This window comes from Vollenhovia emeryi, unplaced genomic scaffold, assembly GCF_000949405.1.
Source record: "Vollenhovia emeryi isolate VEMERY1.0 unplaced genomic scaffold, V.emery_V1.0 DF939261.1, whole genome shotgun sequence".
NCBI lineage: Eukaryota > Metazoa > Arthropoda > Insecta > Hymenoptera > Formicidae > Vollenhovia > Vollenhovia emeryi.
In genome coordinates this window covers 359,627-372,722 of record NW_011967105.1, presented here as the reverse complement: position 1 = coordinate 372,722, position 13,096 = coordinate 359,627, and the positions used below count along the sequence as shown (strand labels likewise).

At 37.2% G+C, this 13,096-nt stretch overlaps 3 protein-coding genes across 6 annotated transcripts; 2 read left to right on the top strand and 1 right to left on the bottom strand.

Moving 5' to 3' along the window:
• Positions 1-1,356: 1,356 nt before the first annotated feature.
• LOC105559664 (deleted in autism protein 1 homolog) lies at positions 1,357-3,443 on the top strand. The gene is made up of 4 exons (XM_012008149.1): positions 1,357-2,199; positions 2,286-2,586; positions 2,685-2,815; positions 3,001-3,443. Exons 1-4 carry the CDS (start codon positions 1,594-1,596, stop codon positions 3,214-3,216), a joined length of 1,254 nt encoding a protein of 417 aa, XP_011863539.1. The 5' UTR covers positions 1,357-1,593; the 3' UTR covers positions 3,217-3,443.
• Positions 3,444-3,503: 60 nt separating this feature from the next.
• On the bottom strand, positions 3,504-7,271 carry LOC105559663 (eukaryotic translation initiation factor 2-alpha kinase 1-like). 3 transcript variants are annotated; one of them, XM_012008146.1, is made up of 10 exons: positions 7,154-7,271; positions 6,826-7,064; positions 6,207-6,398; positions 5,971-6,127; positions 5,536-5,897; positions 5,088-5,452; positions 4,755-4,931; positions 4,527-4,682; positions 4,313-4,444; positions 3,504-4,210 (listed from the first exon to the last, which is right to left on the bottom strand). In XM_012008146.1, the coding sequence occupies exons 2-10, from the start codon at positions 6,938-6,940 to the stop codon at positions 3,962-3,964; spliced, it is 1,905 nt and encodes a 634-aa protein (XP_011863536.1). In that variant the 5' UTR covers positions 6,941-7,064; positions 7,154-7,271; the 3' UTR covers positions 3,504-3,961. The 3 variants fall into 3 exon arrangements, with proteins under 3 accessions (XP_011863536.1, XP_011863537.1, XP_011863538.1); XM_012008147.1 differs by having other exon boundaries at positions 6,826-7,045; XM_012008148.1 differs by having other exon boundaries at positions 6,826-7,007.
• Positions 7,272-9,150: 1,879 nt separating this feature from the next.
• Positions 9,151-13,042, top strand: LOC105559662 (nuclear RNA export factor 1-like). Of its 2 annotated transcripts, none has more exons than XM_012008143.1 (7): positions 9,151-9,469; positions 9,814-9,942; positions 10,883-10,980; positions 11,070-11,162; positions 11,320-11,563; positions 11,660-11,853; positions 11,948-13,042. In XM_012008143.1, exons 1-7 carry the CDS (start codon positions 9,394-9,396, stop codon positions 12,182-12,184), a joined length of 1,071 nt encoding a protein of 356 aa, XP_011863533.1. In that variant the 5' UTR covers positions 9,151-9,393; the 3' UTR covers positions 12,185-13,042. The 2 variants fall into 2 exon arrangements, with proteins under 2 accessions (XP_011863533.1, XP_011863534.1); XM_012008144.1 differs by lacking the exon at positions 9,151-9,469 and adding an exon at positions 9,519-9,723.
• The last annotated feature ends 54 nt before the right edge of the window (positions 13,043-13,096 follow it).

Sequence of the window (13,096 nt, the reverse complement as noted above, 5' to 3'; positions counted from 1 at the left end):
ATATAAAGGATTTATAATATCCTATCTAGTACTATAATAAAATTAAAGATAAGGTTAGAGAGAAACAGTCTCAAGCCCCTCTTGTGCGCATGAGAATTGTCCAGTTCCCACACAGCACCATAGACATAGTATACAGGGTGTCGGATTCGATTTGGACCACTCCAAAGATTTCTTTTTACAATAAATAATGTACGCCAGTTCGTATGCGCCTTTCCTGGATACGATCCTGAAAAGGGCCCAGGCACTTTAGCCGTTGCAGAGCCGTTGATACGCTGTTGGATATAGTAAAAACATGGCGGAAAATTGAGAACGCCCAGATCAAAGGTACCGACAGAGAGTGCCCATACTGGTTATACTGTGACTTGTGTATAATATAAGGGGAATGCGCAGTCCATATATTGGATGTGTTCGAAAATGGATTTAGTTACTGCCAGTGAAAACAGTATAGTTGGTAGCAATGAAAATTACTGGTGCTGCGTTTTTCTTCCGCCAGTAAAGACGCCAGTTTTACACCGCTTGTCAGTCTTTTTGTCTCTTGCTGAAAACCACCCAAAGGTGGAAGAATATATTTTATTTGATAATATTATTTTTGAGTCATCTAGTAGTGCTTCTTCGAGTGACAGTAATGATGATGAACAGTTACTAAATATAATTTTAAATAATAACAGAAATGAAAGAAGAGTGCCAAAAATTCGAAACTATTTGGAACATGTTGTTGCATTGTACACAGATATCGAATTTAAATCACATTTTAGGTTAATATAAACTATATACATATTTATACATAAAAAATATTGCATACATTATTTTAAAATATTTGTGTTAATAATACAAATATTTTATAATTATGAATGCAATATTTTTTATGTATAAATATGTATATAGCTTATATTAACCTAAAATGTGATTTAAATTCGATATCTGTGTACAATGCAACAACATGTTCCAAATAGTTTCGAATTTTTGGCACTCTTCTTTCATTTCTGTTATTATTTAAAATTATATTTAGTAACTGTTCATCATCATTACTGTCACTCGAAGAAGCACTACTAGATGACTCAAAAATAATATTATCAAATAAAATATATTCTTCCATCTTTGGGTGCTTTTCAGCAAGAGACAAAAAGACTGACACGCGGTGTAAAACTGGCGTCTTTACTGGCGGAAGAAAAACGCAGCACCAGTAATTTTCATTGCTACCAACTATACTGTTTTCACTGGCAGTAACTAAATCCATTTTCGAACACATCCATTATAGGTCCATGGTCAGTCCGTGGCTTGCAGTTGTTCAGCTTTAGCGCGTTCCGAAACTCATTGAAAAAGTAACGTTGAAGTGATTTAAAGCGCCGGACGCACGAGATGTAAAGTGTAAACACATACTTTGGAAAGTCTTGAGCGTATTATGCAGATTGAAATTTGAGAAGATTAATCTAAAGACAATAAACAGTAATAACTTTGAGTCATTCTGCGCTGTATAATTGGAATTGAAAACCTATATAGTTAACCACTCAGTGACAGAAAAAGGAAAATTTGAACAATATATGTTGCCTCTGTATAAAAAGACAAAGGAAGGAAGGACATGATTCCCGATTCATGATCCTTCACTATATACGTAATCTCTTCAGATTAAAAAAATGGAAGGTACTGCTGCTAATTGGCATTTGCGCTCTTGCTTCCAGAATAAGCGTTCTGCTGCAAAGTTTGTATCCCTCTGTAACGCAGCTGACGGAGCTGCACAAGTGTCCAGCGTGTTATGGGGTTTCCGCGTGCCGTAACATTCACGAGATCGATCTCTCGTGGAACGAGGTCAACGCTATAATCTTCCACTTGTTTGGCGTTAAAAATGTATTCTTCGGAACGTATAATCAAAGCAAGGTGGTGCTGAAGAAGCTGGCACACTCTTCCGAGTTAAATGCGCTTGACGTTACGTTGTGCAACACGCTCCATTTGGGACATCCCTGCTCGATCCTTGGTCCATTAGACGGATATACGGCAGATTTTTACCATCTTTTAAGAAGAACGATCACTTCTGATTTTTCCAAGGACGATACGAGTCGCTTGCGGCTCTGTCCAACGTTAGAGCATTTAGACGATCTGTTTTATGATGTTCACCTTAACAATAAGTACATCAACCCCACACAATATCTAATTAATCTCTGGACATTGGTGTCCATAAATCCAGAGCCACTGGTCCTACAGGTGAATTATGACGGCCTGTAAAATCTATGTGATCGTTATAACAAATTATAAGGGTTATTGGATGATGTTTCCTCTGTTACTTTCAGATATTACCTGCCGAAAGTGGATGGCCTGTGCCAAAATATTTTGGAGCATGCGGTCGAATCATCATCGAAGAATATATCGGGTTACCGCTTTCTGATTGTTACGACAAATCTTGGATTCAAAGAGCAAAGATAGCTTCGAGCCTTTTAAATGCCGCTTATATGTTTACTTTCAAAAACGAAAAATTCGGTTTTTATTTAACGGATATATCGGCTGATAATATTGCCGTTGATCGTGAAGACGTGGCAAAATTTATCGATTTGGAGAATATTATTGTTGTTGACAAAAATATTTCTCGAGAAGGTAAATTTTCCTGTTGCGAGGAAAAGAGAATTTCTGGTTGCAAGAATACTGTTGATATAAGCAGACGAATATCACATTGCATTCGTATTAATTTGTAGATGAATCAAAGGAATGGCAGAAGATACACGAGAACACGTTGCATCTTGATTGTCCCAACTGTTTTGCATTTTCTGCTGAGGATATTTGCAATCATCATCTAAGTGATCACAATTACTATGCGATTTGTCAGGTACTCGCTATTTTATTTGTACATTAACGAGTCAGATATTATATCGCGTATATTTTTGCACACTGCATATGTTAACGTGTACACAGGCAGGAATGTCTGGACATTTTTTTACAATGTATTGTATAATTATAGAAATATCCTGCCTGACCGATTACACCGCATATTTATCAAATCTGTGATTGCAGCTTTTATTGAATTCAGGAAATGAAAACGCATTTCCCGGTGGATTTCTTCACGGTGTACCTATTAATATTGAACAGCAATATCCAGATATTGAGCATTTGTTGCGACAATGTGCCGTTCCCGATTCTACTAATTCCAGAATATTTTTTGGGCAGCGCCTTAAGACGCTGTTGGATACAATTTTAAGAGAATTACCTCAAGACGAATACAACACATAGTAGCTTAAGTTATAAGAATATTATGAAAACTCTTTTAGTATTATTCTGTTGAACATTTCAGATGTGTATCTTCCTCTTTCTTTTATAATCTTTTTCAAAGAATACCTCATACATTTTTTATACTATCTGTAATTTACTATTAGATTCCGACTACTCTATCAGTAACGTTAACACAATTTTGTATAAAACATAGTATATAATCTTAAGTATTAATAAATATTAATAAATATTAATATTAAATATTAATAAATCGAAGACGGTATAATAAAATCACTTATATACATATATATTATCATGTTTTGCTACTTTGATAGCTTATATTTGTAACAGATTATTTGATACATTTGTGTTTGCCGAGTATGCAAAATAAAAGGAAACAAAATATTCCGTAATATATTTGCGGCAATACAAAAATATGCATGTCCAATAACTACTATAACTACATACATAGTAGTGATAAAAAGTACTCTATCGCAAGATGGTTTGCATGCGTCAGATTCGATATATTTAATTAACAATATCTAATTAATAGTCTTAGCATATTAGATACTCAGCTGAACTGCAATAATTAACTAAGTTTACTGACTAATTAGCCCCGAGTAGAATGGCCGCCTTGTACTCTTACTTTAAGACAAGACTTGAACATAGAACGTTAAAAGTACAAGATTTTTCAATTAAATTAAAATGTATTTCAAATATTGTAAAACTAATATTACTTTTCCAGGAACTAACTAAAAGGGTGAGTTCAGTCTCTTTGTAACATTGAAGTTGTATTAATAGTATTATATATTACCCCTTCTATTTCCTGTAATAATCTGTCATCTTCTTGTAGCTCTTGAATTGTGTCATCTTTGCTAAGAATTCTATTTGTAAAATTTGTAAGAATTTTTTTCAATCCATTTAGCAAATCCTCCTTCTTCAAGTCTTGCAAAACCTTTTGTGCCATAGGTCGTTTAGTGGGATCTTCTTGCACTAATTGCGTGACCACATGTACCTAAATGAAAGCACATACACAATACAGATTTAATACAAAAAACTATAAGTGTTGTAATATATGACAAAATATAATAAATAATTCAATATAATTTACGCTCACCCATTTGTAATGCTTGAGATCATCTGGTATTATACCATTTTTTATATCACGGATTGCGTTACTTAATTCCATTCGGGTTTTTGCTGACGTTAACAGCTCAGTAAGGACGACTCCTATGCTGTAGATATCACTCTGTGAATAAAAGGAATTAAAATGAAAGGATATATTAAAATATATACGTACATTAGAGCTTTCTTTCTTTTCTCTTCATTACCTTTATATCACACTTTCCCATTAGTTGTTCTGGTGCTGCATACATACGAGTGCCAACCCCAGCATGTTTATTTCCTATTTGCAATGGACAAGCTAATCCGAAATCACTTAATTGAATTTGAAGCCGTCCCGAGTTCGATATAAATATATTGCTTGGCTGAAGTTATAAATATATTCCATTATATTTTACGAAAGATTGTAACGTCGATTAAAACATGCGCATTGTTACCTTTATATCATGATGTACAATTTGCTGAGAATGCATATAATCGACTCCAGAAAGAATCTGTCGAAATATTTCTTTAGCTAAAGGTCCAGGCGTTGCACTTGTCTTACTAAGCAGCCATTGTTGGAGGGTTTCTTCACACAGAGCCATTTGAATGTACAATGTCATAGACGGCTGATTCTGTTGACAAAATTTTAATATTTATTAGTATTAAAATTTTAATATTTATAAGTATTAAAATTGATCTTTAGCAAAATATACTTTCAATTCACAATCTGTATTAAAACAAAACATGTATTTATACAGATTTATATCACATCTGTATTATTTACTTACTTCCTTGGGAGTGTATATAGATACTTTCAGGTTAGATTTTTTATACGAACTGTTACTAGTATCCGTATCTGTATTTGTTTGATCAAAGTTTTCTTTGCTCTTGCTACTGAAAGTCACTGTGTTGGAACTAGAGGTTTTAGTATACTCATTTATATTCGTTTGATCTAGATTTTCATTGCTCTTGCTAACTCGGAAAGACACTATGTCTGAACTGAAATCAGTACTTTCCCCGTTGTTACTTTCCTCAGTTATTCTCTCTTCTGCGATGTCATCCGACGAATGGAGTTCTTCAAATCTTTCACTAATAGCATCACGAATAGCATCAGTGTTTCTATATACCTTACATTGCTTTTTCGTTTTTATACCTGTACACATATTAAAAGATATTTTAGCAATATATTTTGCTCATTGTATGATTGATATATCTTAATATTATTGAGATTCAAACCATTTTTGTGATCGAATAACTCGTCGAACAGCATATTGCACGGCTTTTCTTGATCTTTCGACGTCTGTAATCTACGCGATTCACGATATGTGGATGGCACACTCGAATTATAGGACGGTGGTTCGATCCAAGCCGCTTTGTAGGATACAATATTAATATGATCTAATTTGGCCATTGTTCTTACTTCATTTAATTGTTCATGTATAACATTTACTTGATCGGTGGGCACGTTAATTTTTTTAATCGCATATTCAATGCCGTCGAGACGATGTTGCGCTTTATAAACTTTACCAAAACCTCCCTTAGCAATAAAACTTATTTCACGAAATTCCTCCTCATAACGCAGTTTTGGTGTTAGCGGCCTGCAAATAATTCAGTGCAATGTTATAATGTCACAAGATCTGGAAAGACATTATATAAAGTACTGTGTAATACTTTGAAACGAATGGAACAATGTCACTTTCGCATTCACTATAAGCAATTGAGAACATCTGCTTAAGAGCCTGTTGGTACTTTTTTTTTAGCCCTTCAAATTCCACTGCATCGTAGGTGTCGTCAATTAAACGCATTTCCTTGAATATCTTTAGGATATCTATAAAATAAACGTTACCACCAGCTCTTAGTAGAAATATCTCTCCACGTCAGTAGTGATGTTTAAAGAAATTGATTACCAGAAAATGCTTTGTTTCCGTGACTTTTGTCCCTTCCTAATATGTCGCATAATAATTGCAGGAGTGATCCTACAAAGACTGTCCGAATTACATGCAGCTCCTGATTTTCTGGATTTTTAGATGGCGCGATTTTCTGGTCGCTTGGACTTTTATTAGTATCCCTCAAGCCAATTGTCAATTTCGTATTATCACCTGTTTTTAAACAGACCAGATTTTTCAAATTTCTGATATCATATAATCAAATTTAAAAAAATTACAAAAATGTCTGCATGAATTCTCAACCGAAAAATGATGCAATACATATGACATAGATATAAACATGTAACAAAATATGATTTAAAAAATTATTTTAAAAAATGTTCTGAATAGACACTTTTGCAAGACAACTTGTGTTCCTTTTTTAATCGAATCAGTCACTCTATAAAAGATTCAACATCAAAAACTTGAAATTTTTTATATGTTTCAGTGTTTCTTATTTCGTAAGAAAAATAATATATGGATTTTAGATTAACGTTACCTCGAATTCAAACGTAAAGATCATTTAGTACCACATTTCGGACAAGAGTATTATTTTGCGTATTCGAAACAGAGCGCCGGATTGTCGGAGTGGTCACGTTACCTCGGTCGAACGTGGTTATGGTCGATAAATTGCTCCAGGGATTGCTCTTTTGCTCCGTGCTGTTTGCCGAACCACGATTGGCACCGGATTCCGATTCCCTTCCTGCGTGCTCCATAACGTCGTGTCATGCGAGAGCGAACTGACGAGACTGACTGCAAGTCCACGAGGTTTCATCTGTTGTACTGTGAACCGACGACGGCGACGACTATAGGCTTGTTTTCTGTTCAGACATTGGTGAACTAGCGCAATAAATTAGAGTAAGACAAGCATATTTTTTCTCATTCTAGCTTACTGTACTAGTTTATTAATGCAGGAACAGAAAACAAACCTTATATCAGGTTAAACGCGCACTTGTATATTTAACGTGTGTTTCAACTTCCAAGCACTGCCAACTAGTGATGCAAACTTGGAAGGTCTGCCAGACAGTGATGGGAGAGGGGCCGGATTTTTGGGGCATGCGCAGCGACAGTAGACATAAAGCGGCGCAGACTGACAGAGCATGCGTAGTGACATGCACACTAATGTGTGCAAAATATTCTAAGAGAAACGATAATAGGCTTGTTTTCTGTTCCTACACTAGTGAACTAGTACAATAAATTGGAGTAAATAATAAATTAAAAATATTGCAGTTCGGACACGATTGCCTATTCCCAGGCACGCAATCTAACGATGTCTCGCAAGTTTTGATTCGCTAAAGTCTCATTATCTTCGACGATGCAGCAACTTTAATGTTGGTGCAAAATAATTGCAAGTCCCAAAAATAAAAAATTTCGTAGTTTAAACGCGATTTCCTATGCCCCGACAAACATTTTATGATAAAGACACACATATTCAAGGTAGACATCTGCGGGATGCGAAACGAAGAAGATTCGATTTTGGTTCATCTCGCTACCTCGATTTTTCGCAGAGTTATAGCGTTTTAAAAATAGGGCGCGCGCGCACCATTCTTCTGAGAATGTCGCACGAGTTTTTACGCGAGTAGTACGCGAGCATCAAAAAACTGACTTCAAAACATACAAGGCACAGGTGTTCGATAGTAAACACCGCCGCGCCAGACGCCGCGCGAGACGCCGCATATACGAGCAGTCTGCTGCTTGTCTCCGGATTATGTGTGATCGCGAGTCGATATAATCGTCAATTTCTTCGCACAGAAAAATCATAGCGAGATGAACCTAATCTCGTTTGAAAGATAAGATTTCAGCGCTTCTATCGAGATAAGAATCGTTTATCTCGGATCATTAGTTTCTGAAATATCGTTGATTAATTCTGGAAATAAAATTAATTTTGTCCCGAGATCGAGATCAGGACTCGATATAATCGTCAATTTCTTCGCACAGAATAATCGTAGCAAGATGTACCTGGTCTTGTTGAAAAGCTAAGATTTCAGCGCTTCTAACCAGATAAGAATCGTTTATCACGGATCCTTAGTTTGTGCGATATCGTTAATGAATTCTGGAAATAAAATTAATTCTATACCGAGATCGAGAGAGAGAGAGAGAGAGAGAGAGAGAGAGAGAGAGAGAGATCACGAGTCAATGTAATCATCAATATCTTCGCACAGAAATATCATAGCAAGATGATCTTGGTCTCGTAGGAAAGCTAAGATTTCAGTGCTTCCACAATCGCTTTTTGACGAAGATTCAGCACATTTTAAGATTCCGCGCGAAACACTGACAAGTGCAGAAAAATTAAAATTTTGCAGTTCGGACACGATTGCCTATAATTCCCAGGCACGAAATCGAACGATGTCTCGAAATTCTTGATTCGCTAGAGTACTGGCGACAAACCATCCACTTTAAGTTGGCGCAAAAAAATCGCGAGTTTCGAAAATTAAAAATTTTTTATTTCTAACGCGATATCCTATGTCCCGGCATTAAATCTAATGATGTCTCGTAAGTTTTAATTCGATAGAGTGTCATTCATGACGACGATGCAGCGTGATTTTAATATTCCCGCGTAAAAATTGCAAGTTCCGAAACGTAAAAATTCGAAGTTTAAACGCGATATCCTATGCCCTCGCATTTATTCTGACGACGCCTTGTAGTTTTTAAGTCGATAGAGTGTCATTCGTGACGACGCTGCAGCGCGACTTTAAGTAGGCGCGTAAGAATTATAAGTTCCGAAACGTAAAAATTCCGAGTTTAAACGCGATATCCTATGCCCTCGTATTTATTCTGATGACACCTTGTAGTCTTCGGGGAAAGTACGCGGCTGCCGCGCCGTTCGGCCAATCATCGGTCGCGTCGTCATCGGCGGCTCCCCCTCTGCGCATGCGCGCGCAGCGTCGTCTCGACCCGACCCGACGGCCGACAGCCGCGTGAGCCGCGCATCCGGCGCATCTCGCTATTCTCGCTCGTTTCTCGTTCATTCGTACCACAGCGTCGCTAGTGTTCGGATGTGCTTGCGTAGCTCGGAAGAGTGAAGGGCAAAGAGAATCGTTAGGCGAAGTTCGAGGTTAGGAGTAGGGTTGTGCGAGTAGATAGAGATAGTAGCTAGGTGTTTCGCGGTTTTCGCTTAGGTCTCGCATTTAGCTTCGTGGATCCCTTAGGTTCCGTGGACTCGAGCAAGATGCCGAAGATATCAGGCAACAAAAGATGGGGCGGCCGCGGTAACAACCGAGGAAACGAGGACAAAGAGTATTTTGGTGAGTGTTCTCAACCGCCTCACGGCTCGCTGCGCGCGATTCGGGCAGCGGGCTCGCGGTTTTCTCCCGCGGGAGCGCGAAATGATATCCCGCCCGCGTTTATCCGTTCGGTTCATATTGCGTACGCGCTGCAACGGCCCGTTGGTGTCGCATACGAGAAGACGAGATGTACGCTCTGTTCCGTGCGGAGTATGCAACTGCGCAATTTTTTTCCCCGCTTTGATACGCGCGTCTCTGCAGCGCGGATTGATCAGGTCGGTCGCGCGATACGGAGGAAATTAACTGCGCGGGAGAAAAAGTGGCAAATCAATTTGTTAACGAGGTGTTTCGCGGTTTTCGTTTAGGTCTCGCGTCTAGCTTCGTGGATCCCTTGGGTTCCGTGGACTCGAGCAAGATGCCGAAAAGATCAGGCAACAATAAAAGGAGGGGCGGCCGACGTAACAACCGAGGAAAGGAGAACAAATGGTATTATGGTGAGTGCTCTCAGCCGCTTCACGGCTCGCTACGCGCGATTCGGGCTCGCGGTTTTCTCCCGCGAGAGCGCGAAATGATATCCCGCCCGCGTTTATCCGTTCGGTTCATTTTGCGTACGCGCTGCAACGGTCCGTTGGTGTTGCATACGAGAAGACAAGATGAACGCTCTGCTCCGTGCAGAGTATGCAACTGCGCAATTTTTTTTCCCGCTTTGATAAGCGCGTCTCTGCAGCGCGGATGATCAAGTCGGTCGCGCGATACGGAGGAAATTAACTGCGCGGGAGAAAAAGTGGCAAATCAATTTGTTAACGAATAAAGGTCGATTCAGACTATACAACACGGACCGTCACGTTCCGGCAACGACACGGACCGGCACCGACCTGCATGATGCAGGTCGGTGCCGGTCCGTGTCGTATAGTCTGAATCGATCCTATCTCAAGCGAGCGAGCGAGAGAGTTTTGTAATGAACTGCGTCTTTCGCGAACGCGATGTTAACGGGATTGTGACACCGCACCTTCTGTCGGTGTAGAAAGTTGTAAAAATCGCCTCCGATCTTTTTTCGAAAGTGGCTTTGCGAAATAACTCTAAATTTTTGCAGCCGACGTCTGATTAATTGGGATTAAGAGGAGCGAAACAGTCTCCCCCGCGCTTTTCGTGGAGAATCGCGGTTGAATTATCTATCGCTTTTAATCTTGAAAATGGCACTACAACATAACTATAAGACGTTTTTCAGGAAACCGAACGGCTGTGTTATCCCAGGGTTATCTGCACGACATCATGAAATATTCGGATCGTGCGATCTTGAGGAATTGCAATAAAAAAATGACTGAATATTAAATATGTACACATTTATATTGATTGCCTGGAAAATAATCTGTTCTAAGATATAAACAATGATTTGTGTGTAATTTTATTGCTTTATCATAAATTTGCTTTTAGGTCACGATGATCGTACGAAACATAGCGTGTTTAAGCCTTACCGCAGAGATAGGTCGCGGGTGTTTCCGCTTGTTCAATCCAATGGGTATAAAATAATTGTAAGTACATATATTATACGCAAATAATTATGTTATGTCAATGATATGTATATTACAGCTTGGACTAAATTTTTACTTGTGTCTTACAGATACCATTTGGTAATAAGTATGAGAAGGATGAAGTTATTCATGCGCTTCTCAGCTGTATGCCACCTCTCTTCTGGCAATTCATTCCCATAATGGTAACTATTATTTTTATCTTGTAGGAAAAGTTCATATTTTTTATTTAGTATAATGTATTAATGTAATTTGAATGACAGTCTGCATGTATAAATAAAGGGACAATAAAAATAAAAATCACCTCGAAACCATAAATCCTCACTGCTAAATTGTTTACAGTACAAGGTAATAGGCACTGAAGCCAGTTTTTACATTGATGACCATAAGACGGCGAACGCATTGTTGCGTTGCGATCGCAAGGTTCGGATGAATGACGGATTCCGGTTACAAGTGAAGGTGAAGCCCGGATTACCAATTTGTGAAATTGATGAAAAGATGAAAGAACGATTGAAGCAAGCCATGGTCAAGAGATATGTACCAGAGAAAAATGCTCTTGACCTGTCAAAGTTTCATGTTGATTCTGGTACGAAGAAATTTCTGACTTTTATTCCCTATAAATATATTAAAGATGTTAATAAGATTTGTAAGTTCAAACTACATGTAATTTTCCGCCTTACAGATCTTTACTCGGATTACTTTTGTGCGTTGTGCCACCCTGTTATGTTGATGGCTGTATTAGATATTGTTGGGGAACACATTCCCAATCTTGAAGAATTGAATTTAGAAGGCAACGAGTTACAGAATCTCGAGATACTTGAGGTGTTGAACAAGAAGTTCTCGAAATTGAAGATTCTTTATATTGGTGATAATAAGGTAAGTGACCGCGCGAATAAAAAATATATATATATATGACATGATCGTCAATATAATGTCCCGGTTTTAAAACCTGATTTATTGCATATTTTAGATCCAAGATATTAAACAACTGAATTGTATAAACAATTTAAAACTAGAAGAATTAACATTATCCGGAAACCCTATATGCAATAGATACAAGTCTCGCCACAGTGAGTACACAAGTGACCTTCGGAAGAGATTCCCGAGGTTGCTACGATTGGATGGCAAAGAATTACCGCGTCCAATTATTCGAAATGAGCAGTTAGACATTATTGTTTCAAATATGTCTACAATCCATCTTGTTTAAACATTTAAATTTTGTTTAAACATCTGAATCTTGTTTAAACATCTGAATCTTGTTTAAACATTTAAATTTGCACACAATACATCCACATGAAAATTGTTAAAAGTCATCATTTCTATCTCATTACAATCTTGTTTAAGAAAAGTCATAACTATGTTTATATTCTGATTTTTAACAAATTTCATATGTATACAGATATATTATTGTTTGACAGTACTAGTGAAAACAGTAACTTTTCCAACAATTATTTGTAAACCATACTTTTTTCTGAAATTATGAAAATGTTAATTTAAAAATATTATAACGTACATATGTTAATTAAGTACACATTTTTGAACAAAGCAGAAGTGATGCTCCAACAAGAATCAGCTATTTTGCGACAACAAAACAAAACGAGCTGTAAAAACATGTATCTAAAGTTTTAATGGAGGGCTTCAAGTTTTTATAAGAATAATTATAGATATCTCTGATGTGATCTTCAACTGGAAGCTTTCCATTAAAACCTTACATACATATGCTTTTACAGATTGTTTTGTTCATTGTTACAAAAAAATTGCGATTTCTGCTAGAACACCATTCTGCATATTTAGGTATTTTTGGGTAATATGTATAATGAAATCACTGATCATTATGTATAGGATTTGATGAACTGAATATTCCCAAAAATAATTTTTATACTTTTTCAAGCAGTTATTTGGTAATACTAGTGATCATTTGGGTTACTGTTCATTGGTGTTGTTACCGTGATTGCAATGATGTTAGATACAAAAATTTAGATTTGTTAGATTGGACTTTCTTCCAAGAGAGAGAGAGAGAGAGAGAGAGAGAGAGAGAGAGAGAGAGAGAGACATTTAAAAGATATTGATACTTTTTATTTTTTTAAATTAAAAAGAAATTAAGAAACTTTTATCAGGC

Excerpts from the sequence above, each read along its gene's own strand:
- LOC105559664 (XM_012008149.1), top strand. The coding sequence starts at position 1,594 with ATGATCCTTCACTATATACGTAATCTCTTCAGATTAAAAAAATGGAAG. Across the intron at positions 2,200-2,285 it reads CAGAGCCACTGGTCCTACAG|ATATTACCTGCCGAAAGTGG; the intron begins GTGAATTATGAC and ends TGTTACTTTCAG. Across the intron at positions 2,816-3,000 it reads ATTACTATGCGATTTGTCAG|CTTTTATTGAATTCAGGAAA; the intron begins GTACTCGCTATT and ends CTGTGATTGCAG.
- LOC105559663 (XM_012008146.1), bottom strand. The coding sequence starts at position 6,940 with ATGGAGCACGCAGGAAGGGAATCGGAATCCGGTGCCAATCGTGGTTCG. Across the intron at positions 5,453-5,535 it reads GTTATTCGATCACAAAAATG|GTATAAAAACGAAAAAGCAA; the intron begins GTTTGAATCTCA and ends ATATGTGTACAG. Across the intron at positions 4,683-4,754 it reads TTGTACATCATGATATAAAG|CCAAGCAATATATTTATATC; the intron begins GTAACAATGCGC and ends TTATAACTTCAG.
- LOC105559662 (XM_012008143.1), top strand. The coding sequence starts at position 9,394 with ATGCCGAAGATATCAGGCAACAAAAGATGGGGCGGCCGCGGTAACAAC. Across the intron at positions 9,470-9,813 it reads CGAGGACAAAGAGTATTTTG|GTCTCGCGTCTAGCTTCGTG; the intron begins GTGAGTGTTCTC and ends GTTTTCGTTTAG. Across the intron at positions 11,163-11,319 it reads GGCAATTCATTCCCATAATG|TACAAGGTAATAGGCACTGA; the intron begins GTAACTATTATT and ends AATTGTTTACAG.